This window comes from Lynx canadensis, chromosome A1 (genome assembly GCF_007474595.2).
Source record: "Lynx canadensis isolate LIC74 chromosome A1, mLynCan4.pri.v2, whole genome shotgun sequence".
NCBI classification, from domain to species: domain Eukaryota; kingdom Metazoa; phylum Chordata; class Mammalia; order Carnivora; family Felidae; genus Lynx; species Lynx canadensis.
Window position 1 is genome coordinate 179,199,725 of NC_044303.2, and position 27,202 is coordinate 179,226,926.

General features: G+C 40.9%; 2 protein-coding genes across 2 annotated transcripts in view; one reads left to right on the plus strand and one right to left on the minus strand.

The window, feature by feature from the left end:
* The window catches only part of LCP2 (lymphocyte cytosolic protein 2), a 36,993-nt gene extending 20,531 nt beyond the window's left edge, over positions 1-16,462 (plus strand). Inside the window, exons 10-20 of the mRNA XM_030327724.1 lie at positions 1,142-1,167; positions 1,282-1,301; positions 1,398-1,505; positions 3,349-3,379; positions 5,600-5,612; positions 6,300-6,429; positions 7,212-7,261; positions 10,738-10,832; positions 11,441-11,518; positions 13,022-13,177; positions 14,700-16,462. Of these exons, the coding sequence (XP_030183584.1) occupies positions 1,142-1,167; positions 1,282-1,301; positions 1,398-1,505; positions 3,349-3,379; positions 5,600-5,612; positions 6,300-6,429; positions 7,212-7,261; positions 10,738-10,832; positions 11,441-11,518; positions 13,022-13,177; positions 14,700-14,822 (830 nt within the window). The 3' untranslated portion in view covers positions 14,823-16,462. The remainder of the gene's footprint in view (positions 1-1,141; positions 1,168-1,281; positions 1,302-1,397; positions 1,506-3,348; positions 3,380-5,599; positions 5,613-6,299; positions 6,430-7,211; positions 7,262-10,737; positions 10,833-11,440; positions 11,519-13,021; positions 13,178-14,699) is intronic.
* A 375-nt stretch (positions 16,463-16,837) lies between these two features.
* On the minus strand, positions 16,838-22,666 carry CA1H5orf58 (chromosome A1 C5orf58 homolog). The gene is made up of 2 exons (XM_030327733.1): positions 22,573-22,666; positions 16,838-17,112 (listed from the first exon to the last, which is right to left on the minus strand). The coding sequence occupies exons 1-2, from the start codon at positions 22,664-22,666 to the stop codon at positions 16,961-16,963; spliced, it is 246 nt and encodes an 81-aa protein (XP_030183593.1). The 3' UTR covers positions 16,838-16,960.
* Between the last annotated feature and the right edge of the window lie 4,536 nt (positions 22,667-27,202).

The window sequence follows — 27,202 nt, forward strand, 5'->3', positions numbered from 1 at the left end:
TGTCAGCACCCATGTGTCATGTGCCTGACCCTGCATATAAATTGTCACCCGCTCCTAACACCAAACCTATACATTTTAGATCTATAATCCTGATTTTACAGATGAGGAAATTGAGACTCAAAGACCTTAAGTAACTTGTTCAAGGCATACAGAATTTGCTGGTAGATCTGGTTGAATACAGTTAAATGGAACTTTTATTTCACTGAAGACATAGGACATAATCTACTTGAAGGGATTTCAGACAGAAAAAAATAAATTGCTTTGAATAACTTTGCAATGAAGAGTTCTCAGATTCACCTAGAATTTCTTCAGCCTGCATGCCATCTTTTCCAAGAGAAAAGTAAAAGGAAGAAAGAAACAAAACCCAACAAAATTAAAACAAAATGATTTACACTCTACCAGGAGACTCTCCTGAAATGCTCTTCTCCAAACAACGTTTTTCCAGAAAGTAAGTGTAATACTTTATATAATGTCAAATGTACCACAGGATTGGAGGAAAATTAACCCCTCCGTGGCAAATAGGTTTATTTCAGATACAGAAATAAACGTAGGCTATACAAAAAAAAACAAAAAAACAAAAAAACAAAAAAACCCATTTAGTCAGTGAAAGAAGCATAAAATCGCCGAGACATTAATCCTTCTTATCATCGGTTACATAAAATAAAATGTTGAAAGAATCACAGAAATCCAAAATACTGTTTGTATGTACACACTCTGTGTGATCTTGGGCAAGTCCCTTAATTTCTCTGAGCCTGTAAAATTAGCTGTTCTATATCGGGATCTTCCAGGTTGTAAGTCTACGATTCTTCAATGCTTAAACCCAATCAACCCCTCAGGCGCTCGGATTATGGTTTCAGCAAACTGTGTTTTAATGTTTATTTCTGAGAGAGAGAGATAGCGTGAGTGAGGGAGGGGCAGAGAGAGGGAGACAGAGAATCTGAAGCAGGCTCCGTGCTGTCAGTGCAAAGCCCAATGTGGGGCTCAAAGCCACACACAGTGAGATCACGGCCTGAGCTGAAGTTGGTCGCTCAACTGACTGAGCCATCCCAGAGCCCCCGCCCCCGCCGCCCAAACTATGTTTTAATGCTTCATGCTTAGCTGATAAAGTATTCAAGGCCTGCCTGCTATTTGTTACTTACAGGAAAGAAGCCGGCGTTTCCTGACAAGGTAAGCTGTTTCCCTATTTTGTTTTGTTTGTCTTCATTTTTGTTTTATTTTGTATCTTGTCTTTGTTCTGAGAAGTGCTGAGGACACTCACATGTCTTCCCTCCTGTTTTACAGCCCTCGGCTCCAGTGGGAAGGTAAGGTGCCTTGTTGCATCCATGTGAGGGTACACGGTATGTGCTGTAGAAACAGTTCAGTTTCTTACCCACACCTCCTTTCTCTCAACTCTGCAGGCCTCTCGGGGAGCACTTACCCAAGATACAAAAGCCTCCTTTACCGCCAGCCACTGAAAGGCATGACAGAGGTAGCCCCCTGCCAGGGAAGAAGCCACCTGTGCCAAGGTACTTGTCTTCCGTTGCTTGAGTTTGTCGTTCAGACTGGTGATGCCAGTAATTTGCCTGGTATTAGCCTATAACGGAACTGGACATCACAGGTGTTCCTGGCGAGGAGGGGACTGTTGGCTGCTATGGCTTGAGGCATTCTGGCTTTTCAGGTTGGATGTAAAGTTCCGGGTCCCTCTGAAGACAAATGATAGTGATCTAGCAAAGAAAGGAGTGGAGAGATGGTCCATCAGGAGGACGGGAATGACTGCTGTTTGTGGAGAACTTCTCCTCAACCAGCCGAAACCATGCTCGTGTTTTCCTTCCATCTCAGTATGTGGGAACTGAACCTTCCACTTTATTTTTCAAGACAGTAGCAAACAGGAAATAATTGGGAGAAGTTTTTAAGTCACTGTGTCTTCTCCACTGTTCAACCACATTTTATAATGTTAGAATACTGAAGTCGGCTCTAATGTTTCTAAATTTACTATAAAGTCTTTTGGGACCTATGTACCAAATGGCATAAATTTATCTGGGGTCAGGCCTAACCTTACCACTTACCAAGGGCATAGCCAAGGCTTCTGTTTTTCCCATCAGGATTCAAACTTGGTGTTGCTTGGCTAGTGTGATGATTAAATCAGAGTCAGGGCTAGAGGGTAGTAAAAAAAAAAAAACCTCAGGGGCGCCTGGGTGGCTCAGTCGTTTGAGCGTACAACTTCGGCTCAGGTCATGATCTCACGGTCCGTGAGTCCGAGCCCCGCGTCGGGCTCTGTGCTGACCCTCAGAGCCTGGAGCCTGTTTCAGATTCTGTGTCTCCCTCTCTCTCTGCCCCTCCCCCATTCATGCTCCGTCTCTCTCTATCTCGAAAACAAATAAACGTTAAAAAAAAAATACAAAAAAATACAAAAAAACCCTCAGTCATCAAGTTAATATTTTAATGGAATATTTTTTGAGTTTCTTTATTTTGAGAGAGAAAGAGAGAGAGGGAGAGAGAGCAAGCGCAAGTGGGGGAGGGGCAGAGAGAGAGAGAATCCAGAGCAGACTCCGAACTATCAGCACAGAGCCCAGCGTGGGGCTGATCTCACAAAAGGTGAGATCACGACCTGAGCTGAAATCAAGTCAGACGCTTAGGCAACTGAGCCACCCAGGTGCCTCTAATGAAATATTTTTAAAAATTGCAATGTATGTAAAAAATATCAATCATGAAGGAAATATCAAAATTTTAAATAAATGCTTTATGGGATGACGACATATGAAGCATCTGACAGATGGGAGATGATCAACATATATATTCCTTCTCTCATCCCCCTCTCTGAGGCGAACATGATGTGGGCCCAGGCATACAGCTGCCTGCCATAGCTCTAAGGCAGTGGTCACCAAATCTGTCTGACTAGCTCGTGCATCTGGGAAAAGTCCCAAAGCACTAGCATTTTCCAGCTGTTTTCCCTTCACCGAAGGGTGAGCCCTGAGATGGCTGTTTTAAAACATCAGCAAAGGAGAATATTACCTAAGATGTTTTCATTTGCTTTTGGAGACACATCTACTCGGTGAAATTTAATAGCTGCTAAAGAGTTAGTTTGCTGACTAAACCTTTTTTATATATATGTAATTATTTGCTGCGGTAGCTGAAAGAATAAAGGTTTGCCTAGCTCAGCTCGCAATAGTGACAGAACATTGAGTCACCAAACCTTCCCTCCACTTCTGCTCCCCTACTCTTCTGCTGGGGGTTTGTCTTCTCATTTTATCACAGCTCAGTGGATTTGATTTCTCATTATTAGAGTAAGTGAAACCATCTATATTCTGAGGCTGGCTTGCTGAAACTTCTTCATGCTCAGTCCTTTTTCTTTGCCCTAATTCATTTCAGGCATGGATGGGGACCCGACAGAAGAGAGAATGTAAGTACAAAATGTTATTTGGTGAATGCTTGGCACAGGGAAAATCAGTGCAGGCTCTGTGGGGTGTGGGGGCCATGCCCATCTCAGACTTCATTGAAGCCCAGCACAGGGAGCAAGGCCTGCGCACAGTAGGCCCTTAAATAGTGGTGCCTGTGGGGTCTCCATCTTTTCCACCTGCCCACAGTGCTGCACTGCTTAGCTCTTGTTCCTTTAAGAGCTCCTGGTGTGGCTGGGTTGGTTGCAGCCCCATCATCAGGTGGTAATTCACAAGATAAAGTAACAGTGATTGGAAGGAAGGATAAAAGGAGGGGTGCCCAAGAGTCTGGGCCGTACAGCAAAGTTGACAAGGCCTCTGTTTTCCCTTTTAATAAGTCCATGACCTGAACAAGTGAGGTAATACCAATTATTTAATTCCTGCTAAGTGCACGTTGGCAAGCTAGTGACTTTTAGGTGATGAGCTGTTTGCCTGGGAAATAGCAATGGAAGTTTTATGTCCAGTTTTAGCAATGAAAATCTCATGTCCCAGAAACCCCATCGGTCTCAGGCGGGGCAGAGGGACTGGGGCAGTTGGTCATCCCAGCTTCACACATGTTTTGCCTTTAACGACCCTATGAAGAATCATTATTTCTTTTTTACTATGAGGAAATTGAAGCTCAGAAGGGGTGAGATATTCATCACAAGTTGCACAGCTAGTAAGTAGTCAGGATTGGAATCCAGGTCTGTCTGATTTCCTCTATGCTATAAGCGCTCTGAAGGTGATTACATCCCTGCCACTATTCAAGGGCTCAGCCCACAAGTGCCTGCTATCTTGCAGCTCTGTGCTAGATACTCTGCTGGTTGGGATAAAGTGCTAAGCTATGAGAGACATGCAGACCCACACACAACACACAACAGACCCCCACACAATAGCATGTGATCATGGGATGAGCTCCAGAGGTGGAGAGAAGAAAGTGATCCATGGGGCTTGAGGAGTAGAAGTGACTTGTTAGAGGTGAGATTTATGGTGTCATTGGATGATGGGGAGAGCACAGAATAGAATCATCCTAAGAGAAAGCCAAGATGCATTGCAGCCTCAGGAATGTCCTGAGCAAAGGCAGGTGGGTGACCCTATGGGGACAGCAAGGACAACAGCTTGGTTGCAGAGCCAAGGGACAAAGGGACAAAAAGGGGACAAGATTGTAAGTGAAGGTAAATTTATATTCCTGAGGGTCCCAGGGTTGGGAAGGGTGGATGCTCATGCCATGAGAATCTGAGAGTTGCAGAAAGAAACAAGATATGGTTGCCATGGTGTTAAAGAGGGATTTCATCATTCCCTGAGCCCATGTGGGTTTAATTATGCAGCCCTTTGCTGGGACTCCCAGTTGGCCAAATGGGATGAGTGATTCTGGCTGTGATCCTTCTTGTCTTGTCTCAATGGTAGGAGTCATGACAGCAAACTTTTACTGACCACTCCACATATACCAGGAACATGTAATAAGCAACTTAATACTTGCAACAACACTTTGAATAAGGTGGTCTTTCTTTTCCAGTGTGCTGGCCTAGCAAAACAAGTCCAGGTTGACAGGTGTGGCCTGCTAGTCAATGGCAAAATCGTTTCACCTCTCCAAACATCATTTCTCATCTGGAGAGTCTAGCAAATAGCTCCTCTCTTGCCTGTTTCGCAGGTTGCCTGGAGATAAATGCTGAGCAATGTAGACACGCCTTGTAAGCCACATGATATGCAAGGTGGAGTTGCTTTTAAGGGGAGTGGCCGAAAGAAGGCTGAGCCTTGGGTTAGACATATCAGGTGTCCAATCCATTTCTGTAACCCTTGGCAAGTTAGGACTCCTTCCTGAGCACCATGTTTCCATTTGTACAAAGAGGATGTTGAATTTTTAAAGGGTTGCTAGGAGAATTGGATGAGATATCGTGTGTAAATCTTTGAGGTACATCGTAGATACTGCCATCCTTACTGTGTCTTTAGGTCTTCTCGGGCACCTCAGAACCTATTTTGTGTTAAGTGTGTAAGGAGAGTCTCAGGTTAGAGTGTCCTTAATGATTGTTTGTATTAAGAAATTATGAACCACTTAGCAAATTCTACTGTTCTCCACAATATATTATGGAGACATACAACTACTAAAGAAAGAAACAGAGACATTTATGTGATTGAGAAATGCAATTCTTTTAGGAATTGTGTTTTGATGATAGGTTAATACCTTTTTTTTTTTCCCCCTTTACCAGGATGAAGATGACGGTATGTTCAGAAAAGCTTTCTTATAACTTATAACTCATTCCTTCATTTTTCTGCCCAGAATTCACATGGAATTATTTAGTACAGAAGCCCCATAGACATAATTATAATTGTTAAATTAGTGTTAAGTAGACATAGATCAGTTGGTATACAGCATAACAATAATAAAATGGAATCGTCTGGGTTCCCAAAGAGAACTGTTACTTTCATAAGTAATGGTGCAAATGACTTAATAGTACAGCAAAATCAAAAATTGCATATATGGCTTGATAGAAAAATTGCTAATATTTATGCCTTCTAACACAGGAGACGATCACTAACTGCAGATAAATGAGATAGCATAAAATTTGGCTTACATAAAACAAAACTTGTGAATCATTTCTGAAATTCATATGGTTTCCAACTGACAATTTTCTGCCAAGGTAGTGTTTCACAAATGAAAAAATAAAATAAATGCATATTATAGAGAATGATATAGAATGGCAACATTTTAATGCATTCTAAGGTAGTAAGTCATCTAGAAAAGTCCTGGGGTTGGGATTCCATTGTACCACTTCCTAATTATGTTGGATCTTTTGGATTTTTCTATCTCTCTGTGGACTAGCGGTTTCTAACTTGGGAGCAGTTCTGGAATGTTCCTTTGACACCTGGATGCTGACAAGCTGTTTAATTTTTCCTTTTCCCCCGCAGTGCATCAAAGACCTTTGCCTCAGCCCACAATGCTCTCCATGAGCTCCAATACTTTTCCTTCCAGATCTGCCAAGCTATCGCCCAAGCACACCCTCCCATCACCTCACATGCCTGGAGCATTCTCTGAAAGGTCTGTGGTAACGTCATTCAGTGCTAACTTAACATCACCCCCAGGTCCACTCAAAAGAACTAATGTCTGGTGGGTTGGGAAAGAAAGAAATGAGCCAGTGGTAGTCAGGCCAGAACATTTTGGGTCTTCAGGAACAAAATCAAACTGAGCATAAGGACCCACACATGTTCATCCACTGCTATTCTTGGAGTCTCTGAGCTTGGGGTTGGAGGCATACAGAATTGACTGCCCCATGGTCACCGAGGCAGAATGGACCCTTGGGCAGGGTTTCAAGGGAATGTTTTCACTTGGTGAATTAAAATGAACACTCGAGAAACCCAATTAATTTAGGTGCTTGGAGTTCATCCAGATAGTGGATGCAAGGACCTAGCTGATGTGCGAATTCACTGCACAGGCTCTGTCCCCACAGGCCCACTTTCTCAATAGCAACAGTGTTTCTCAGGGCACACAAACTGTGAGATCATGACCTGAGCTGAAATCGGACACTCAACCAGCTGAGCCACCCAGGCGCCCAACTTTAAAAACAATAGCCAAGTTTAAAAACAACCTTCCAATACCCTTTACAGGTTATGTTGTTTTGGCTGGTGGAGTCCGTTAGAATTTGGGGTAGTAGTGAGATGTGCCCCACCAGCCCCTCCTCTTTGCTCAGTTGCCGCAGCTACAGGGAGAACTGGCCGTAGTCATGAAGGAAGCAGCATTGTCGGCGGGTTTCTGTAACCCACCTTCCCCATCAGCCTCTTCAGCCCAGCGCAACTCAATTCAGTTCTTTTCTGTCTCCGCAGTAACAGTGGTTTTCCGCAGAGTGCCTCCCTGCCGCCATACTTCTCTCAAGGTTTGTACTCTGGGCTCTAGTGACCTACTCCAGGCAACATGCCTCCATGACTGGATTCCTAACCTGTCCCAAAGCCTTTGGGCAAAGGTTCGGTTATTTCCTAAAAGCTGGAAAATCTGTTTTCTCACTCAGTACTTAATTCAGTTTCTGTGGTGTGCCAAGGGCTGTTGGAATGTGAGGATGCTACACACACACACACACACACACACACACACCCCACCTCAGAAAGGCAGCCTTGGCCTTCATCTTCCCACATAGAGGTTTTCCTCCCTGCTCTTTTTACATGGTGCTCAGGGTAGTGCTTGGCTTGCTCTGTAGTTTTAGGTTTCTATAATGAGTCCACCCTTGAGTTGTGTTGAGGACCGTGTTTAAAATGCAGATTACGAAAATGAACCCCCCCCCCCCAAGATTCTGATTCAGTAAGTCTGGATGAGGAGCTGCATTGTTAATAATACCTTCTCTGGTGTCCATGACAAGTTTTGCTGACAGTGCTCTGAAACTTCAGTATGAATACAGATGACTTGAGAATCATGTTAAAATGTAGATTCTAATTCAGTGGGTCTGGGGTAGGGTAGGAGATTCTGCATTTCTAGCAAGTTCTCGTGATGCTGATACTGTTGGTCCATGGACCACTTTGAGTAGCAGCAAAGGCCTACAAGGTAGGACTAGACTGTGTTTCTGTTTTAGCCTTAGGGACTTGCAAGTGATTGGCACATGCTAGGGACTTTTAAAAATGTTTCTTGAATGACCGAGTGTTAAATGACTGTGGAAAGTTACCCAGCTCTAGTAAATAGATTTTCTTCATTCCAGGAAACTTGCCTAGCGTTGCCAGATTTTCTGATTATTTTTTCAAGAAATACTGGAAGTGTGGCTTTTAATATGAAATTACCTGATTTTTAAAGGTTGACTTAAAAAAATTGTGTTTATTTTTGAAAGAGAGAGAGAGAGAAAAGGAGGGAGGGAGGGGCAGAGAGAGATGGGAGACACAGGGTCCAAAGCAGGCTCCAGGCTCTGAGCCGTCAGCACCGAGCCTGGCATGGGGCTTGAACTCATGAACTGTGAGATCATGAGCTGGAGCTGAAGTCTGATGCTTAAGTGACTGAGCCACCCAGGTGCCCCCATAAAGGTTGACTTGAAAATTTTTTAAATGCTGTGAGGAACAACCCTCTCCCCCCTTTTTGGTCATAGTACACATATAAGAACACCGGTGTGTGTTATAAATAGAAAAGCATATTAGTACTTGAATCATTGCTCAAGAGTGAAGACTTTTTTTAGGAGCACATCTATTACATTCAGTTGAATACATTATCCCATGTATGTGTGAGATCCTATTGCTGACACCAATGAAATCCATTATGTTTTTAATGCTTCCTAAGCATTTGAGGGTATAGTGACTACTATGTGGTTTCTGCCATTGCCCTCACGTCTCTCAGTTTTCCATAGTGTCCACAACTCACTGCGTTTTGTGAACCCACATTGTGTTACTTGCCTGGCTTCTGCAGGCATCTAAGCTTCAGACACTTCACTTATAGCCGTGTCTCTCAAAGTAAGTTCCACAGACACCCAGTTTTAGGGTTGGTGTTGGGGATTCTTGATAAAATAATATAGTAATATGATCTGGAGAGGAATGCTTACCTTAATCAAAATTGATCCTTTTTCCCCTAAGACTGGTAGGACACCTGGTCCTCAGTCTTCTCCATTGGTTGCTCCAGTGTTAGAAAGATAAAGAATGGTCTGTGTATTACCCAAAAACCCACTCCAGCTCCCTTGAAGATCTCAATAGTAAGGGCAGTGTGTGGATGCAATAAAAAGTAGTATATTTTCTGCTGCAAATATGACTTTATGGTGCTGACCTGCAAATGCAGAAGTAGAAAGAGAATAATTCCATGCAGGATAGGCTTTGGTTATATTTGTTAACTATTGCATTCATTCAATACACAATATAAAAGCCCCTGCCATGTTGGACTGTGAAGGTGGGGATAGGGAAAATCTGTTTAGGCCATGGGAGGCTTAAGAAGGAAGATCAACAGTTCAGGGCCATCTGATCTGCTTATTTAGAAGGAGGCAATGAACGCCATGGTAAACAATTACACGAGTATGGCTCAGGGCACTTCAGCCCTTCCCATGTAATTCTCCTCACTCAGCAACCCGGGCAGGCATATTGTGGATGGCAGAACAACCCCACTGCAGAACCACTTGGAGTGCTTGTCAAATGCAGACTGGGTGGTTCAAATTCTCCCTGGGATTCTTATGCCCAGTAATGTTTGGGAATCACGGGTTGAAGTCCTGACTCTGCCGCTAGGAGCACACAATTCATTCAGACTCTCTGTTTCCTCATACTCAAAAAGAAGGGAATACCCGTCTTGTGGTGTTGCTGTGAAGATAAAAGGAAGGGTCCATGGGTGCCTTACTCAAGGCCTGGGCAGCATAGTGTTGAAAAAATATTTGTTGAATAAATGAATGAATGACACATGAATAATTCAGAGAACATTCAGCTCACACAATTTTTCAGTTCTTAACAGCCGTCCTGGCATATAGAAAACAGACTTGGCAATTACAAATCAACACAATCAAACCTTTCCTGAGTTTAGGAAACACCCTCAGAAAGTTTCGGGGAACCGTAAACGAGAAAATACCATGTTAGGGAAGTTTACAGGTGCCTAACAAAGGCTTCCTCATTGATCAGGTAGTTGGTAAGGGCTTCTGTGAGAGCTGAACACTTCTACCTCTTTAGAAAATTCAGTAAAGAACAGTAGGTAGCAAACTGGTTCTAGAAACTGACAGTATTTTCAAGGTAATTTCACTTTGTCTTAGGTAATTTACATTTCTTTTTGTGTAAACAATGAGAACATAATCATCTTTATTACTGCATTATCATCCTATCAGTGGTTGGGAACCCCTTCTGGATTGCTGGAGTCTGTAAAATCTGAAAAATGTGATGATTATATTTAAACTACGGTGACTTTTTCATTACTGGACTAGTTATTTTATATTATGTAACATTCCCGTGTAAGAAATCACTCACATTTGTGGAACTATTCTCAAAGTTTCACTGGTATGTCTACAGAACAATGCCTGCACAGCCAACAGCCCTTGTGTGTGTGTGTTTTTAAGGTTTATTTATTATTTTTGAGAGAGTGCGAGCGGGGGAAAGGGCTGAGAGAGAGGGAGACACAGAATCCGAAGCAGGCTCCAGGCTCTGAGCTGTCAGCACAGAGCCCAGTGTGGGGCTGGAACTCACGAACTGTGAGATCATGACCTGAGCTGAAGTGGGACGCTTAACCGACTGAGCCACCCAGGCCCCCTGCCCTTGTGGTTTTGAACAGGTGAAAATTATTTTTGAAGCTATGGCTTTTTAAAGTGTTTCTAAAGTGCTGGGAACAATTGCAAGGGCATTTTAGGGGGGAAATGTGTGATGACAGAAAATGAAAAATAGCTTACAGCAAATTAACTTTCAAAATGTTATACTTTTGAAGGCCTTGGCAATAGACCACCTCCCAGAACTGAAAGCAGAAACTTTTCCTTACCAGTTCCAAACAAACCTCGACCACGGTCTCCTGGGGAAGAAGAGGTAATAAAGTACATGTTTTCGTGTTATTTTATTTTTTCCCCAGCAAATAACCAAAGCTCCCATTGTATACTCCTTTGTATTTTTATTATTATTTAAATTACCTTTAATTTTTTTTTAGTGAAAAAAAAAAATTAAAGGGGAGGATCCAAATGAAAAATATGTTCTTTTTCCTTGGTATTTTTCCAGGCTCTTCCAATAGCAAATGTGTGCTTTGTATTTAACGAGAAAAATAATCCTATTCTTCATTTGTCTTCTAGTTTATCACCTTGAGTAAGTCACTTAACTGCTCATTAACCCCAATTTTTTATTAAATATACTATAGTAAACTGAAGAAATTATACATCTCTATCTTTCCTGATTAAAGGTTCCATTATATATGGAATGCTTATTCACAACTACCTTTACAACCATGATAAAAAGCAGTTCATGGAAAATATCTTCTATTTAGCCCCACCTAAGTGATTCTATATTCAAATTAAGAAAGCAAATGTTTCAAACCTCATGGAATTGAGGTGGTGATTTATGAAAATGATTACTTGGAGGCTTTTCTTTTCGCTTACACATATAACTGCAAAATTTATTCAGTTTTTAAAAATTTACATTTTCAGAACTCATTAAATGAAGAGTGGTACGTTTCTTATATTACCCGACCAGAGGCGGAAGCTGCTCTTAGAAAGATAAACCAGGTACTGTGCCAAAGTTTATTTTTAAGTAGTTATAAATATTAATGGGAGGAGAAAAAAGGAGCTGTCTCTTATTGAGCACCAATTATGGGCTAGGAATTCTGCTAGGTGATATTCATTCTGTTATACCAAAGGGACCCATTAGTAGCAGATTTACACCCACCAGCATCCATAGCAATGATTCCCAGGATCTGGGAAAAATCTAAATTAAGGCAGTCATTTGGCTGGCAGAATCCAAGGAGCTTCTATTAACAAAAAGCATCTGTCTTGTCACAGGAAGCATACCTTATCAAAAGGAGGTCCTTTCCCCCAAACTTCTAACATCTTACCGTTAGCATCTTCATTTTTAATATACAACTGCCATCCACATTGATGTGAAGGGATCCATTATGGAGACAGGCGGCAGCAAGTTTTTGCCCTTTCCCCTAGAAATTTCTAGCTGTTCTTAACCAGATTTCCTGTGATCTGGCACCGAATCTTAACCTTAAATCTATTTATCAGAGAAAGAAGAGCAAAGATCCTTCATCTCTCACATCTTGAGTCTGTAGGAATAGTTCTCAATCTTCACTGCACATTTAAGTCACCTGAGAAACTTTAAACATTCTGATTCCTGGATTTCACCTGGAGAGATTCTGATTTATTTAGTCAGGCATTTTGTGTGGGTTCTGGGTCTCCAAAACGCTAAATTCTAAATTCTAGGCTGTGAATCACTGGTCCACAGGTGTATTTGTTGAACAGAAGATATTCTGAATGGAATTTACTCAACTGGAATAAGAAGAACAAAGGAAAGCCATTATTGCAGATTGAAGGCTCTTTAAAGCCATCATGATTCAGTATACAAAGCAGGGAATGGTTTAAACACTGCCTTACTAATTAATCCTATTTTAATATTAGATCTTTACAGTATTAGTATTATGCACAATAATTTATGGAATGACATTTTAAAGTACAGGACAAATCACACTATTTCAGTAAATAGGAAAAAAAGGTGATAAGAACACAAGACAGTTCACATTTGTTTATGTTCAGATATTTAATGGTGAACATTTTATGTGGAGATCACGAGGTTTTAAAATGGATGAATGTCATAGGCATTTGGGTGTTTTCTGACTTTGGCTGTGGAAAGTAAGGGTTAGAGAATTAGTTCCCAGGAGTAGGAAGATAAATCTTTAGTTAACCAATAAAGTCCTTATTTTGTCTGGCCCTTTGTCCACTCAACCACCTATAATTTGTTTTATAACTGAAAAAAAAAAGCGACTTCTTTTTTATCAGGAGACTTCAAAAAGTCTCTTTGGAATTTGGAAATTTCTCTGATACAATCTTTGCTGCCTCTTGACAACCAAGAAATCTGTGACACATGGGGCTGTAACGGTTCAGGGCACTAAATGTTCACTGTCTTGGCAACTGGTAAGTTTCCAGATCTCTCGAGGCTTGTCTACTGCTCTTACAGGCAACAGAAGTATTGCCATTTATTGCTCATGTAATAATAAGAATTTATTCTTTTAGGATGGCACTTTTCTCGTCAGAGACAGCTCTAAAAAAACAATAACCAATCCGTATGTCCTCATGGTGTTGTACAAAGATAAAGTTTACAACATCCAGATCCGTTACCAAGAGGAAAGCCAAGTTTACTTGTTGGGAACTGGACTCCGAGGTAAAGAGGTAAGGAATTTCAGTTGTAAAATGTACCCAAATCCTTGTTTATGCTATTCTGCATACCTACCTCTACGGAAACTTGCTGTAACATTCTTTGGGGGTTCCTACTCTCCTGCAACTTTACAGAGTTAAATCACATTGGTGAAGCCCTTCCTTTACTGGAAGGAAATAAAACAAAGTAACAATAGCTACCTCTACCATGGAGTCTTTCTTATATCTTCTATTCCAACTAGTCTAAAATCACATGTGTAAGTTTTAAAATTAAAAAAATTAACATTTAAATTAAAAAAATATACAATTAGATGGTATCAGAGATAAGCCCCCTCTTTCATTCACCTCTGTAACATAATTTTAATGTAAGATTGCAGCGTATTTACAAGGCTGTATTTTAAAATTGACATCTGGAAAAGAGTAAAAAAATGGAATTCTTGTTGTGGTGATTAATCCAATACTTGGGTCATTTCTCACTTGAAAGAAATTTTCCTCTGGTCAATGTTTATGCTAATTAGTTTTTGGATGGTAATCAAAAAAACTGCTTCTGCAAGGAAGCTAACAGCTAAACTTAAGCCCCAAACATGTTCTTTAAGTTCAAAGGTCCAAGAGGAGGATCAGTCGAATCAAACATTTCCAGGATGAAAGCAGCTAGCCCTCAGACTCTACTCCAAAGTTACGATCATGTAAATGAGTGGAAAAAAACATGTGATTCTGGCCAAATGTTTCAATCACTAGTTCAGTGTGGCTAGAGCTGCATCGTTGCTGTAGAAGCAGAGAGATAGATGTCTGCCCTCCAGAATTTGACGGTCTGGTGTGGAAAAACAGAAGTGCTCATCACAGGCCGCAGCCCTGGAAGGCGGCATCCAGCAGAGTGGTCTTGGAGGAAGCGCATAATCCTGTCTGGGGACCCGATGTGATTCTGACCCATGTCTAGGAGGCTCGATGGGCTGTATTCCAGCCTGGCCATCAGGGATAACGTGATAAAGGCAATGGGTGTGCAGACTTGGCTGCAGAGTCCTGGGGAGTGTAGAGATGACAGTGAAGGCACAGCAGAGAGATCATGCAGGAACCGTTGTGCAATGCTACAGGTTATCACCTCCAGACACGGGGACACTGTCTGCCCTCCTGATTCCTTATAGCTCCTCCCACTATTAGTGACTAAGAGTGAAGTAGGGATACAGAAACCAAAATCAAAAACACAAACAGGGCAATTCTAAGGCAAAGGTATCACAGTTAGACCTCCTATATATTTATGACCCCCATGAAGTTAAAATACATATATACATACACACAAATATTTACATTGTCTTTTATCCATAATTTGTTGGATGTTGAAAAATTATTTTTTCAAAGTTCTGTAGAGAAATCATGAAAATATTTGCCAAATTCTACATAGTTTTCCTCGCCATCCTCATAACTGAAGAGGTAGGATCTTATGCAGATAAAAAAAACAAACAAACTGAGAGTGAAATTCAAATGCTTGGCTTCTCTACTCATTCCAACGTTGACTTATCTCCTTATTTTGAATTTTTAGGACTTTTTGTCTGTGTCAGATATCATCGACTACTTCAGGAAAATGCCACTTCTGCTCATTGACGGGAAAAACCGAGGCTCCAGATACCAGTGCACGTTAACGCATTCTGCGGGTTATCCCTAGCAAGTTAGCCAAGCCGACGAGGAAGCTTCCTCCTGGCTATGCTGCCATCAGGGGAAGAACAGTCAACCTTGCTGAAGGGACCAACACTTAGGACTGGATCGAACCCCTCAACGTGAACACAGCGTTTTGACCTTTCGCATAAAAAAGTGTTTGAAATGAAGACTGTCAAATATCTCCTAATTTATTTATTCTTCTTCAATGTTTGTGAAGTGCATGATGTTCACACTTGAAGTCTAGTAGGGGCCTGTAATAACTCATTTAAAAAATGTGTATTTTGGAATACCCGTTTCGAAGTACAGTAGTTTACACGGTGACAGAAATAATTTGGAGCAAGTTTAAAGACACTGCAACAAATAGTTTTTGGTATCACATAAACTGATTTTTTTTATAGCCAAACCTTTGTTAGTCGGAGGCAATCATGGGTTTTATATATATAATTTGAAAATTTCTAAAATTCACTTTCTCGGCAGCAATAATTTAAGAGGCTTCAAACTATTTCATTCTTTCTTATTTGATGTCTTTTGCTGGGGGGATTTTTGTGTACTTTTTTATGAAAAGGTAAATGCATGATGGGATAACTTCCTAGGATTAAAATGAATTTACCTTTTGCTTTACTTCTGTGTCCCTAAAACTATTAACTCTGTTTAGGCCCTGCTCTTGCATTTTAGTTTTAAAGAAAACTTAAGCTACAAATACCAGAAGAAATCATTTTACATTTAGAGATGAGGCTTGGGTGTCAAATAGATCTGATGTAAGTTCATCATATACCGACACTCACACCCCACCACCCCTGCACCTCCCACAACTCCAAAAGCATTTTCAAGTGATGCGGGTTTTACCAAAGTCTTACTGCAAAGATGAAAGAGCAATGCATATACACAGAAAAATGTGATCAGACTTTCCTATTAGAGGCCTTTCTTCTATCTCTTTTATCCCCTGACAACTCTACCTTAAAGCCCTTCCCATCATCCTTCCTAAAAAGGCTTTATAAATCCTTTGAAGCAATTCAGCTCTTGGCTTCAGCTTACATATCTCACTTAACACACAGTAGCAGGTGTTTAGCACAACAAAAACCAGGCACTCGGTTGTTCTTCATGTTTTCCCCTTTGGGGCCTTGATTATTATTCCACAACTTTTATTAACAACAAAAATTCTTGCCTTCTCGGCTTCATCTACGAGTTTTCGAGTGGCAAAAGGTATCCTGCATGTTCATTTTCATAAGCTAATTAATAGAACATAAGGGGGCTTGGAAGTCACGTGGGTAAAACTGATGGTTTGCTAAGATAACAAGTATGATGATGATAATGTTTCTTCATCAAGTTTCATCCTTACAAACTGGGAGTTCTCAGTTTAGGATCTGCAGCTTGGGAGTTCTAAAGCTGAAAAGTCTGCATTCATATACAAGTTTACTCAAGAGGATTTCAACAAGCATTTATTTAGTGCCTATTCTATGTTAAACAAGGAGCTGGGTGGTGAGAATAGCAGACACTGGGAGCTGACCTTGCGTCATGCTTTACGGTACGCTATCCTTTATGCTTGAAAATCTCTACAATGAAGGAGGTAGTAGACTCCAAAGCAACGATTTGGTAGTGAATCATGTCGCCTGCCATGCCTCTACCCTCTTCTCCCTGCCATATGTAGCCCAGCCTATAACAGAAGAGGATGAGGTCAATGCATAGAACTAGAACCAAGCTACAGACACGCGGTAAATTAGTAGAGTCCCTGAAATCTATTTCAACCATGTGGACTTCCAAACCACATGACCCAATAAATGCTGCAGTTAGCCTGAGCTGTTTTTGGCATTTGTTACCAGGAGAGATCTGATTAATACAAACTCTGTTTCCATCTGCTTACAATTTGGTTAACTCTCTTTCAAAATGAGCCAAATTCAAGCATAAAATAAAGGATAAGAAATGCCCCATGGCCAATTTCCTATGTTATATTCTTGTCACTAGTGAAATAGCCATTCCTTGAAACATTAAAACAATAAGACAGCCTTCAAGAATATTAAATGATTATTTACAATTCATATTTTTATTTTGTTTTTATCATATTAAATATATTAGTAAACTTAATTCTCCCCGATATGTGTTAATTCCACAATAAATAGTTATAAATTCACAACAAACAAAAAGAAATCAGACAGAAAAGCTGTTAGAAGCAAAGGACACATCTGATATTTTAGATTCATCAAAGAGGGGCGGTTTTCCTTCTGTTTCCTCTAAGTCATCTGTCTTCAGAGGATGATTAAAATGTAAAGTAAGGTCACAAAGCAGCAACTGGGAGAGCTCTGTGTAAAACAAAATAATAGAAGATACTATCTTGGAGCACATACATCAGAGACAACTATTATGACTTTCTTTTTAAAGATTTTATTTTTAAGTAATCTCTACACCTAACATGGGGCTCAGAACCACAACCCCAAGATCAAGAGTTGCATGGTCTACCGACTGAGCCCGCCAGGGACCCCTATTATTACTTTTAGTAGCTATTTCTCATTCTTAAGTTTTCTCCTAAGTGATTATTGATCGGACCACAATTAACTATGCCCCATTATGACAAAGTCAAATTTATGTACTATAAAATAAGCATGACATAAAAATTAGCTAGCAGGCTCTTTAGTTCAACTTGTACACTATCTTACTAAACTGCAACTTGAGTTATACACATTTGATTTATGCTTTTTTTAAACTTACTATTTTTATGCTATATATGTATACAGAATCAAATAGATCTATAAGGCATGTTACAAAAAATAGTTTGTATCTCCAAGAGGCAACCACTTTTAACTTTTCTTCTCGCTTATATTGCTTTTCTTGCTTTGTTGTTGTGTGTGTCTGTATTTAGTGTCTTCTGGCTTTGTTTGAGGGCAGGTTGGTATTTGCCTCCGTATCTCTAAATGACATGTATATTTTATTTTTTCAATTGTAGGTATTATCTACCTGCTTCTGACTACAGAAGATTAAGATACAGCTCTTTTCACTCACCCCCACTCCCCTAGAGAGTACTTAAGAATACAATTTTTGCTAGCTCAATATTTAAAGGTTAAAAATTTTTGATTATATAAATATGCTTCACGGCTGAACTTTGCAGTACATTTCTCTTCTTGCATGGTACCACCCAATCACGGTTAATTTTTTTTCATTACTTAATTATCATAAATATATTCCAAATATATTTGTGCAGATCTCCTTTTGGTATAGTCAGATACCTTAGCTGTCCAACTGTTGAAAAGTCTATCTTCTCCTAGAGCCTTCTGATCTACTCTGGTCTGGACTGACTGTTCTCTTGGACTGCTCAACTCCGTTCACCACTATCCCAGAGATTCTTTTCACCCCTCCCATGTGTGGAGTATCCTTTTTCCAGAATTTCGTTTCTTTCTCTTTTTGGTCTGCTACCTTGTTGGATGGAATAAGACCTCAGTAACTTCCTGAAGGCGGAAAACTTATGTGTGAAAATTTCTTTCTCTACACCAATGCTTAATAGTGACTATAGAAATCTAGATTGGAAATCATGTTTCTTCAGATTTTCAAAGGCCTTGCCACATTTTCTTCTAGCTTCCAGTGTTGCTGTGAGAATTTTCATGATTTTAGTTCTTAATCATTGTTTCTCTTTAGAAACTTCAAGGATCTGTTTTTCCAGAACAAAATTTCATAGTATTGTACCTTGGGGGTCTACTTTCAACCACTGTGTTGGGCTCTTTCATTATAGAAACTCCTCTCCTTCAGCTTTTTACATTTTTCTCAGATTATTTCTTTAATGAATTCCTCCCCATGCACTGTGTTCCTCCTTTCTAACACTGCTATCTACTGAATGTTGAACTTCCTTGACTGATCTTATCATTTTTTCTCCCTATAACTTTCCATCTATAATTGTTTTGCTCTACACTCTAGAGGATTGTTTTCATTTTATCTTTAAGCCCTTCTACAGAATTTATTTCTACTGTCGCACTTTTAATTTTCAAGAATTCCCTTCTCTAAACTATTTTTCCTAGGATCATGTTCCTGTTCCATGGACATAGCATCTTTTCTTACTTCCCTTTAGCTATTGACAGTTTCTTGGGAGTTTTCATCTCATTTCATGATTTCTGTGTCTTCCTCATTGACTGAATCTATGTATTGACTTTGTCTCTGCTTTTCATATTAGATGCTTCCATTAAGTATCTATTCCATCAGAGCTATCTGCTCATATTTAAGACTATGGCGCTAAAGACTACTGGAAACTCTGTGCCTATGGTAGGCTATACTGGGAGGTGAGCTGGCTGGGTATTTTGTTGGGGGGAACTTCTGCTATCAGTACCTTTAGTTGTTTTTTGTTTGTTTGTTTGTTTGTTTGTTTGTTTCTCTCTGATTCCTGAGAGAAAAATCTGCTTGAGGGCATAAATCTGGCTGCCAAGGTTTTGTAGCCAAGTGGGAAAAGAAAGCTAGAGGGTCTTATAATTCAATATGTAAACTTTGTCCTAATACCCTTGTTTTCAGTATAATACTCTTTCCTTCAACTTGTGGCTAGTGGCTCCAGGCCAGAGAGCCTCTTAGGGAATAAGCTCAAGTTTTTTGTCCTAGAAAAGGAACAGTTGCCTAGTTATGCAGAGAAGGGAAGAGAACTTAGGGGTCTACAACTTCTTAAACATTTAACCAGCCTTCCTGTCCTTAGCTCCACCTCTACCCCTACTTCCAGAGGATTCTGGTGCCACCATGTATTGAGTCTTTGGGGTCGTTCATTGGCTTTACCCAGGCAGCTCACAGTTCAAATTTTTGGACATTTGGGTTCAGACTTTTCTGTTTACCTCAACTTGCTTTCTATTTCACTATTAACTTTTTTTGAGAGCTCTTTTCCTTGCTGATTTTTGTCTCTTTAAAATCACTTTAAATTTAAATCTCAAGTTTACTAGTGACTAGTTGTGTGACCTTGGGAAAGTTAGTTAACTTCTCTACCTGTTTTTGTAGCCATAAATGCCAATGGTAGAATTTCCTACCTCACAAGGTTGTAATGACAATTGAATCTGTTTATACAGGGCTCTTGGAAAAGTATCTGGATTATAATAAATGTTATGTGTCAGCTACTGACATTATTATTTAGAGAAGGAAGTGTGGCTGAAAGGAATGTTGTTCATTTAATCTTCCATGTTTACCAGAAGTCCGCCCAAAAGTACTCTAGCTCTGCAAGTCCCCATATCCTAATTGCCTGACCTACCCCACAGCTTCTCAGGAACACAACCATCATATTTACTAGTTCTATTTTACTTCACAAAAGAATAATCCCCAAAGTAGAACAATTAGATAATTAAGTTGGAGAGAAATCTAAAGATTCTCTGTTTAAAACATTTTTTTAATGTTTATTTATTTTTGAGGGACAGAGAGAGACATGGCACTAGTGGGGGAGGGGCAGAGAGAGAGGGAGACAGAGAGTCTGAAACAGGCTCCAGGCTCCGAGCTGTCAGCACAGAGCCTGACGTGGGGCTCAAACTCACGAGCTGTGAGATCATGACCTGAGCCCAAGTCGGATGCTCAACCCACTGAGCCACTTAGGTGCCCCTAAAGCTTCTCTGTTTTAAATGAGGGCAAGCATCCAGAAAACAATTATTCATTTAATAAACATTTCCAAGAACTTATTATATCAAGGCACTGTGTTAATTGCCAGGAATACCCTTAAGGAGCTTACTGTTGAGCAGGGACAGGAAAAGTAAGTAAACATGCAATTATAACACAGTGTGACAGGTAATATGAAAAGGTAAGAGATAACATGCTTGCTTAAAAAAGTTTTTCCAATGTAAGTAACCTTGACTAATAAGTAGCAGTTAACCTGGTGGGGTGGAGGTGGGGGTAGAGCAGTGGGCATTTCAGAAGATGCATCTGTTAAGATACAGACACGAAAAAAGAGGAACTGCGTAGATGTGCAAACAGTTCAGTATGGCCGTAGCACAGTGTGCTGGGATAAAAGAATAAGATACTGGAGAGGTAGGCAGGGGCCTGATCTCAAGAGGTCTTATAGTCCATTCTAGAAGGTCTGGACTTTATTGTGGGGCAAGAGTGAGCTAATGAGTCACATTTTAGAAAGAAAATTCTTGCTGTATCATTGAGATTGGTTTCGAGAGATGATGAATGAAGCAAAGACAACCAGATTTCTTTAGATCAGATGCCTCAGAGCCTTTGTACTATGAATTTTGGAAAGAAATATACAGCATAAAGCACTTCTCAAATGTATCTGACCCTAAGAACATGGACTCTGTTCTTACTGCACAACACGTATTAATATGTCTTGAGACAGGAGGGTTCACAGATCGAAGTCTGGGAAATGCTGCCCTAGGAAGAACACGCAGAAGAAAACATAATAGGCACTCACTATTTGGTGCCTGACTAACAACCATTTCCTTCTTCTCGGTGGCACAACTTGATTCCATTTAGGTGATCCTCACCCCACCTCCAACAGTAAGTCCTGACGGGTCCAAACTGGTCTTGGCAGTCCCATTCCCCTTGACAGTGGCCGGTGCAAGCACATGCATTTGACACAATCCAGCCATGAAAGGAAAGGGAAAACATGCTGAAGGGATCTGGGAAAAGGCTTTTATAGAGACATGGGCAGATACAGTGTCTGTGGATGGCCACACCTGGAGGTAATGACTAGAAGTGATACACAGAGTGAACATAACAGAGCAGGAAAAGGGAAAGAACCTGATACAGGCAGCAGCCTTTAAAATTCTTTTTTTGTTTTTTTGTTTTTTATGATCACGGAGTATTTTATTGTTTTCCATAGTATAAGGCACTTATTTTGTTATGTGTTTTTTTTCTTTTAAACAAAAAGCAATCATAAGTGAATGCATTGGTAAATATCTATTATCAGAATGAGACATGCTCATCTACAAAATCATTTTCTATCTTAGCAGCTTTTAAAATTCGGAATTAATTCTGGGGCTACCCTACCTTGGATCCTTTTATTTCCTTACTGTATAAGCCACATTAAAGTGGTGTTTTGTTGTTTGTAGCTGAATTCCTTGTAACTGTCAGTTACAGAGAAGCTATCTTCAAATATCCAAGAGCTATCATAAGAAGAATAACTAAATATTTACTGAAGTTTCCCATTTAGAAATAGGACCAGGGGAAGGAAGAGGGGAACAGATTTCAGCTAGTCCATAAGGAAGAACTGTCTAAACAGGAAGAGGCTGAACTGGTGAGATAGGGGGTTCTCCAACACAGGAAATATTTGGTCAGGGATAGACTGTCCCTAAAAATACTCAATCATGGAAATTCTACATGTCTGGGGTAAAATAAGAGAATGTCTGTGAGGTCAATGACTAAACATCATGAACTGTAAGGTCTAATCCTACTCTATGAATCTGTTTAAAATGAAGTACCCTCAACTCACAGAATCAAACAGATTCATAATTTTTAATTTAGAAGGAACCTTAGGGGCTTAAAAAGATTAGTGGATGGAGGCAATGAATGTTGCAGAATGTGACACCATCATGCAATAGTTTACTGAAGAGAAGTAAATTTAGAGAGGTTAGACAAGAGCATAAGCTTGTTAGTGTCAAGGATGGGAATTCAAGTCGGCTAACTCCCAGGAAAATTCTCAAACACAATTTTTCTTTAGAGATCTAGTTCATATTACAATGTAAACATTTCTGAAAATTATAGAAATCCTAATTAGTAGGCAAAATTCAGTTATATCCCTGTAGAAGCACAATTTGGCTCTACTGTTGGTTTTATAACTACGGCATGCAAACATTTTAATTTGGTGGTTTCACACTTACCTTGCATCTTCTTCAACTCCAAAGAAATCATGTTAATGTTTTTAATTATGGCTTCCATGTTTAGCTTATGGTCAGTAACATTATTCTTAAACATCTGATTTTAAAAGAGAAGCAAGATGAATAAATCAGAGGCATTTATGTGCACTTTGAAAACACTCAAATTTTCAAGTATTTCTAAAAGGAAAATCTGTTATTTCAGAACTGAAAGCATTGTGAACAAATATAATGGTGAGAATTCTAACATAGTAATGCATCAACTTGTTCATACTTTCCAAAGATTCATAGGATAAGGTTTCTTCTTTAATGGAACCAGATAACATGATGGGACCCTTACAACCGAAATGCAGATGTCCCCTGTTCAGAAAGCCTCAGCACTTATAAACTATCTTAGAATTAAGTAGTCATATAAAACCTTCTTTAATTTTGTTTATGTAAGACAGTGTATTTTTCTAACTTATTTTTGAAGGATAAAGTCCACAGTAAAACTCAAAGTAAGATTTAATTATAATTCATAAACTAACAAGATGGTAAAATGGCCACTTTTAATTTAATTTTGGGACATAGGGCAATACACTTTTTTAAAAAATCCTGGTTAATTGAAATGTGTAAATCAACAGGTTACAATGTTGCATGTATAGTACATATTTTTAACCAATTGCATCAGATACAAACACATAAACAGGTTTACTAAAAACTAATCTTAGCCACTGAAATGTCTCAAAAAGACTTGAAATAATAACCCACAATTAGCACACACAACTCCAGCAATGTAAAAGGCGAGTAATTATGGGTCAGGCTGCTTGTCCAAGATAATGAAAATAAACTAAACTTCAAGTCAATTTCTTGCCTCTACTTTCTCCTGAGTCCAGAAATTCATCCTGTATCACTCACTTCAGAGCCACTACAAAGAAATAAAAATTTTGTTTTCCAAACAACGAATAAAATACACTTTGCACCCACCTACAAGCCCCTACAAGCCAAAAAGGGAATGGTAGTTGTCTTACTTGGTTGGGTATAGCAAATCAAAAGATTTATGTTTGAGGGAAAAAGAAAGATGACGGGAAGGGGAGGGGGAGAGGGAGGGAAGGGAAGGGAGGGAAAAGAAGGGAAGAGGAGGGGAAGGGAAGGGGAAGGGAAGGAAGGGAAAGGAGGGAAAAGGGAAAGAAAGGAAGGAAAAGGAAGGGGAAGGAAAGCAAGGGAAGGGAGAGATAGGGAAGGGAAGGGGAAGGAAAGGATGAAATAACTTTAAACATGAAGAATAGGGGTGCCTGGGTGGCTCATTTGGTTAAGCATCCAACCTCGGCTGAAGTCATGATCCCACCCTCAGTGAGTTAGAGCCTGCATTGGGCTCTGTGCTGTCAGCTCAGAGCCTGGAGCCTGCTTTGGATTCTGTTTCCCTCTCTCTCTCTCTCTGCCTCTCCCCTGTCTGTTGCTCTCTCAAAAATAAACAAACATTAAAAAATTTTTTTCTAATTTAGAATGTTTGTAAAAAAAAAAATTTAAATTAAAAAACCAAGAGACAAGTAGAAACTAAGTGGATAGAGATATGCCCGAGAAAGTTGACCGCCCCCCTCCCCCCGAGCAGGGTCGGGTTTCCCACCGTCCTTGAGTGCCCCTGGATGGGTGGGGTCAGGGGCAGAGCTGGGGCTGGACCCCACTGGACTGGAGAGATGGGTTAGGCCATTGGTCAGAAAAAGGAGAGGCCGGTCAAAGGGCATTCCCCAGGAGAGACAAGTGGTGAGCAGGCTCTAGGGACAGAGGAAATGGTGGACTAAGAGGCCAGGATACTGTAGACACTAACGCACCTAAGGCGCTAACCTTCAAGCAGGAGGCCTGGAGGCACAGTTCGTTCTGGCCCTCAACCTGAGGAGGGATTATCATCCCTAGAGCGTTTGTTCTAAAGGCCACCCCCTCCTCCTCAGCCCAACCTCCGCCCGCGAGGAGTCCCCGGGTGCCGCTGGCCTGCCCAGCCGGCACTTGGTGACTGAAGATAGCCCCCTCGAAGCTTCCACAACCCCTCTGCTCCCAAACCAGACCAGTAGCATGTACAATGCGCCCGGCGTGACCCTGGCTTTGGGACGACCACCCGCACTGCCTGGATCCACCCAACCATCAGTTCCTTCTAGATCTAACCAACCCATGGCAGTGAGGAACCTCAGGCCCTTAGGGCCTGCCCACTGGGACGCTGCCGACGGAGTCTGAAGCAGCCTGGAAATTTCAACAGCCTCCACCTGCCCCCTCCCCAAACCTGATTAGGATTTTTTGAGACCCAGTAACCTCGTTTTGTCCACAAACCAACCCTGTCTAGACCCACCTGGCCAGCCAACTCTCACAAAAACTCTGACGGCAGGTGGGGCGGGGCCGAAAGGAATGGCGGGGAATGTGCTTCCTGATTGGCCAGCTCCTCCACCTGGTGCATCCTGGGAGTTGTAGTCCCAGGCAAGGCCCTGTAGGAGAAAGTTCTGGATGCGAGACTGGAAGTGACTAGCAGTGACCTGTGGGCTGAGAGGGAGAGAGGGAAAGGCGTTGACGTTTTACTTCCTGTGTGCCAGGCGCTGTGCTAGGTGAGTCCCAGCCCTTAATCTGCATTCAGTTTTAACAGTAAAAGAGTGTGATTAAGGCCAGACTCTGGACTGAAACTGCTCAGGTTTGAATCTGACTCCAGCATTACGTTTAGCTAGAGAGGTGCTGGTAAGCACTTTAATCATTTAGAGTCCAAATGTCCTCATCTATCATGTGGAGGGCATGATAACTACCTTCTAGTTTTCTTTTGAGGATTAAGTGAGATAATGCATCAAAGGGACTTGGCAGATGATGTGCCCAATAAATGTTCGCTATTACCATTCTTATAAATCCTTACAGGTGAGTGAAGAGTACAGTAGAGTGGAATACTTGCCGGTGGAGAAGCTGGGATTCAAGCCATCTTTGCTAGATTCTCTGGCATTACAGAGGACTCTCTGGGACTACCATCTCTGGGGCTGACTCAAAGACATTTCTTAGTGCCCTCGGGAATGGGGAATGGGCTTAGACTTTCTAAACAAGTCTTTGCCTTCTCTAAGCCTCCCCTAAAATACCCAGCAGCCTCTTGAACCAGTGTTTTCCTGACAACCCGCAGCACATAGTCTGCTGTGTATTTTATACTCAGTTACTTTCAGTTTAACACTAGCATTTGCTGTCTGATGCAGAGTTAGATGAGGAGGGACATGCAGAACCAACATCAGTCCTAAGGAGAACTACCTATGTAATCTTGGAAATGAGTACCTGCCTTCCTCCCAACCTCAGTTTCCTTGTCTGTTTCCTTATGAGAGGGATGGGCTAGATCAGTGTTTCCTAAATTTCACTCACTGTAAGGCCACTGTTACGACTGTTTGCTCTAAACTATGCACTACCTGTTTTATTACCTTAGTATTTTTAATTTATTTTCCTTTAAAATTTAAATTTACTTAAAATTTTTTTATATCATCAATGTAAACAGAAGGTGATAGACAAAATAAAGACCTGGAAATAAGACAATATCTGTAACCATCAAGACATTCTTGCCTCCTGATGGCTGTGTTCCTGCAGCTGGATCTTCTTTGTGAAGATGGGTTATTATGTGTTACAGAAGTGTTAAAGATAGTCTAGCACAAACTGAGGATTTCTTTTTGATGTGAGTAGGATTGAAAGAGTTGCACAGGGAATAACTCTCACTCGTGATTATGTGTTGTTTAATGCCTGTGTGCCATATAAAACCATCTCTCATCCCTCGTAGGATATCCCACCCTTTGCTCAACCTAGAATTAGGTGCTGTCCCTTTCTAGGACACCTTCATTCTCAACATGCTATGGGTGCCTTTCAAAACTCACCCCAATCCTGGAAGGAATCTTCCCGAATTAATCCTACCCAAATCTGCAGTTTCATACCAGTCTCTGCCAAGGCTTCCCTCACTAATTTTAACTGTGGACACTTGCTTGTGTCAGTCCTGCATTTTCTTGTTTTTGATATATGCGCTGAGCATTTGTTACCTAATTCTTCGAGTGCTGAGTAAGGGGGGAAAAAGAGGCACAGAAGGTCAGCTAACAAACATTCATTTAGCACTCACTGTGTATTAAGAATTATGTTAGAGGCGGGGCACCTGGGTGGCTCAGTTGGTTAAGTTTCTGACTTTGGCTCAGGTCATGATCTCGCGGTTCATGAGTTCAAGCCCTGCGCCAGGCTCTGTGCTAATAGTTCAGAGCCTGGAGCCTGCTTCAGATTCTGTGTCTCCCTCTCTCTTTGCCCCTCCCCTGCTCACACTCTGTCTCTCTCTCTCAAAAATGAATAAACACTAAAATAATTTCAAAAAAAGAAAAGAATTATGTTAGAGGGGAACCTGGGTGGTTCAGTCAGTTAAGCGTCCAACTCTTGGCTTCAGCTAGGGTCATGATCTCCCAGTTTGTGAGTTCGAGCCCCACATCAGGCTCTGTGCTGACAGCCTAGAGCCTGCTTGGGATTCTCTCTCTCTCTCTCTCTCTCTCTCTCTCTCTCTCTCCACCGCCCCCCATCTCTCTGCCCCTCCCCCACTTCCTCTCTCTCTTTCAACATAAATAAACTTAAAAAAATTAAAGAATTATGTTAGAAGTTTTCATCTTCTAACAACGCTCTGAGGTAG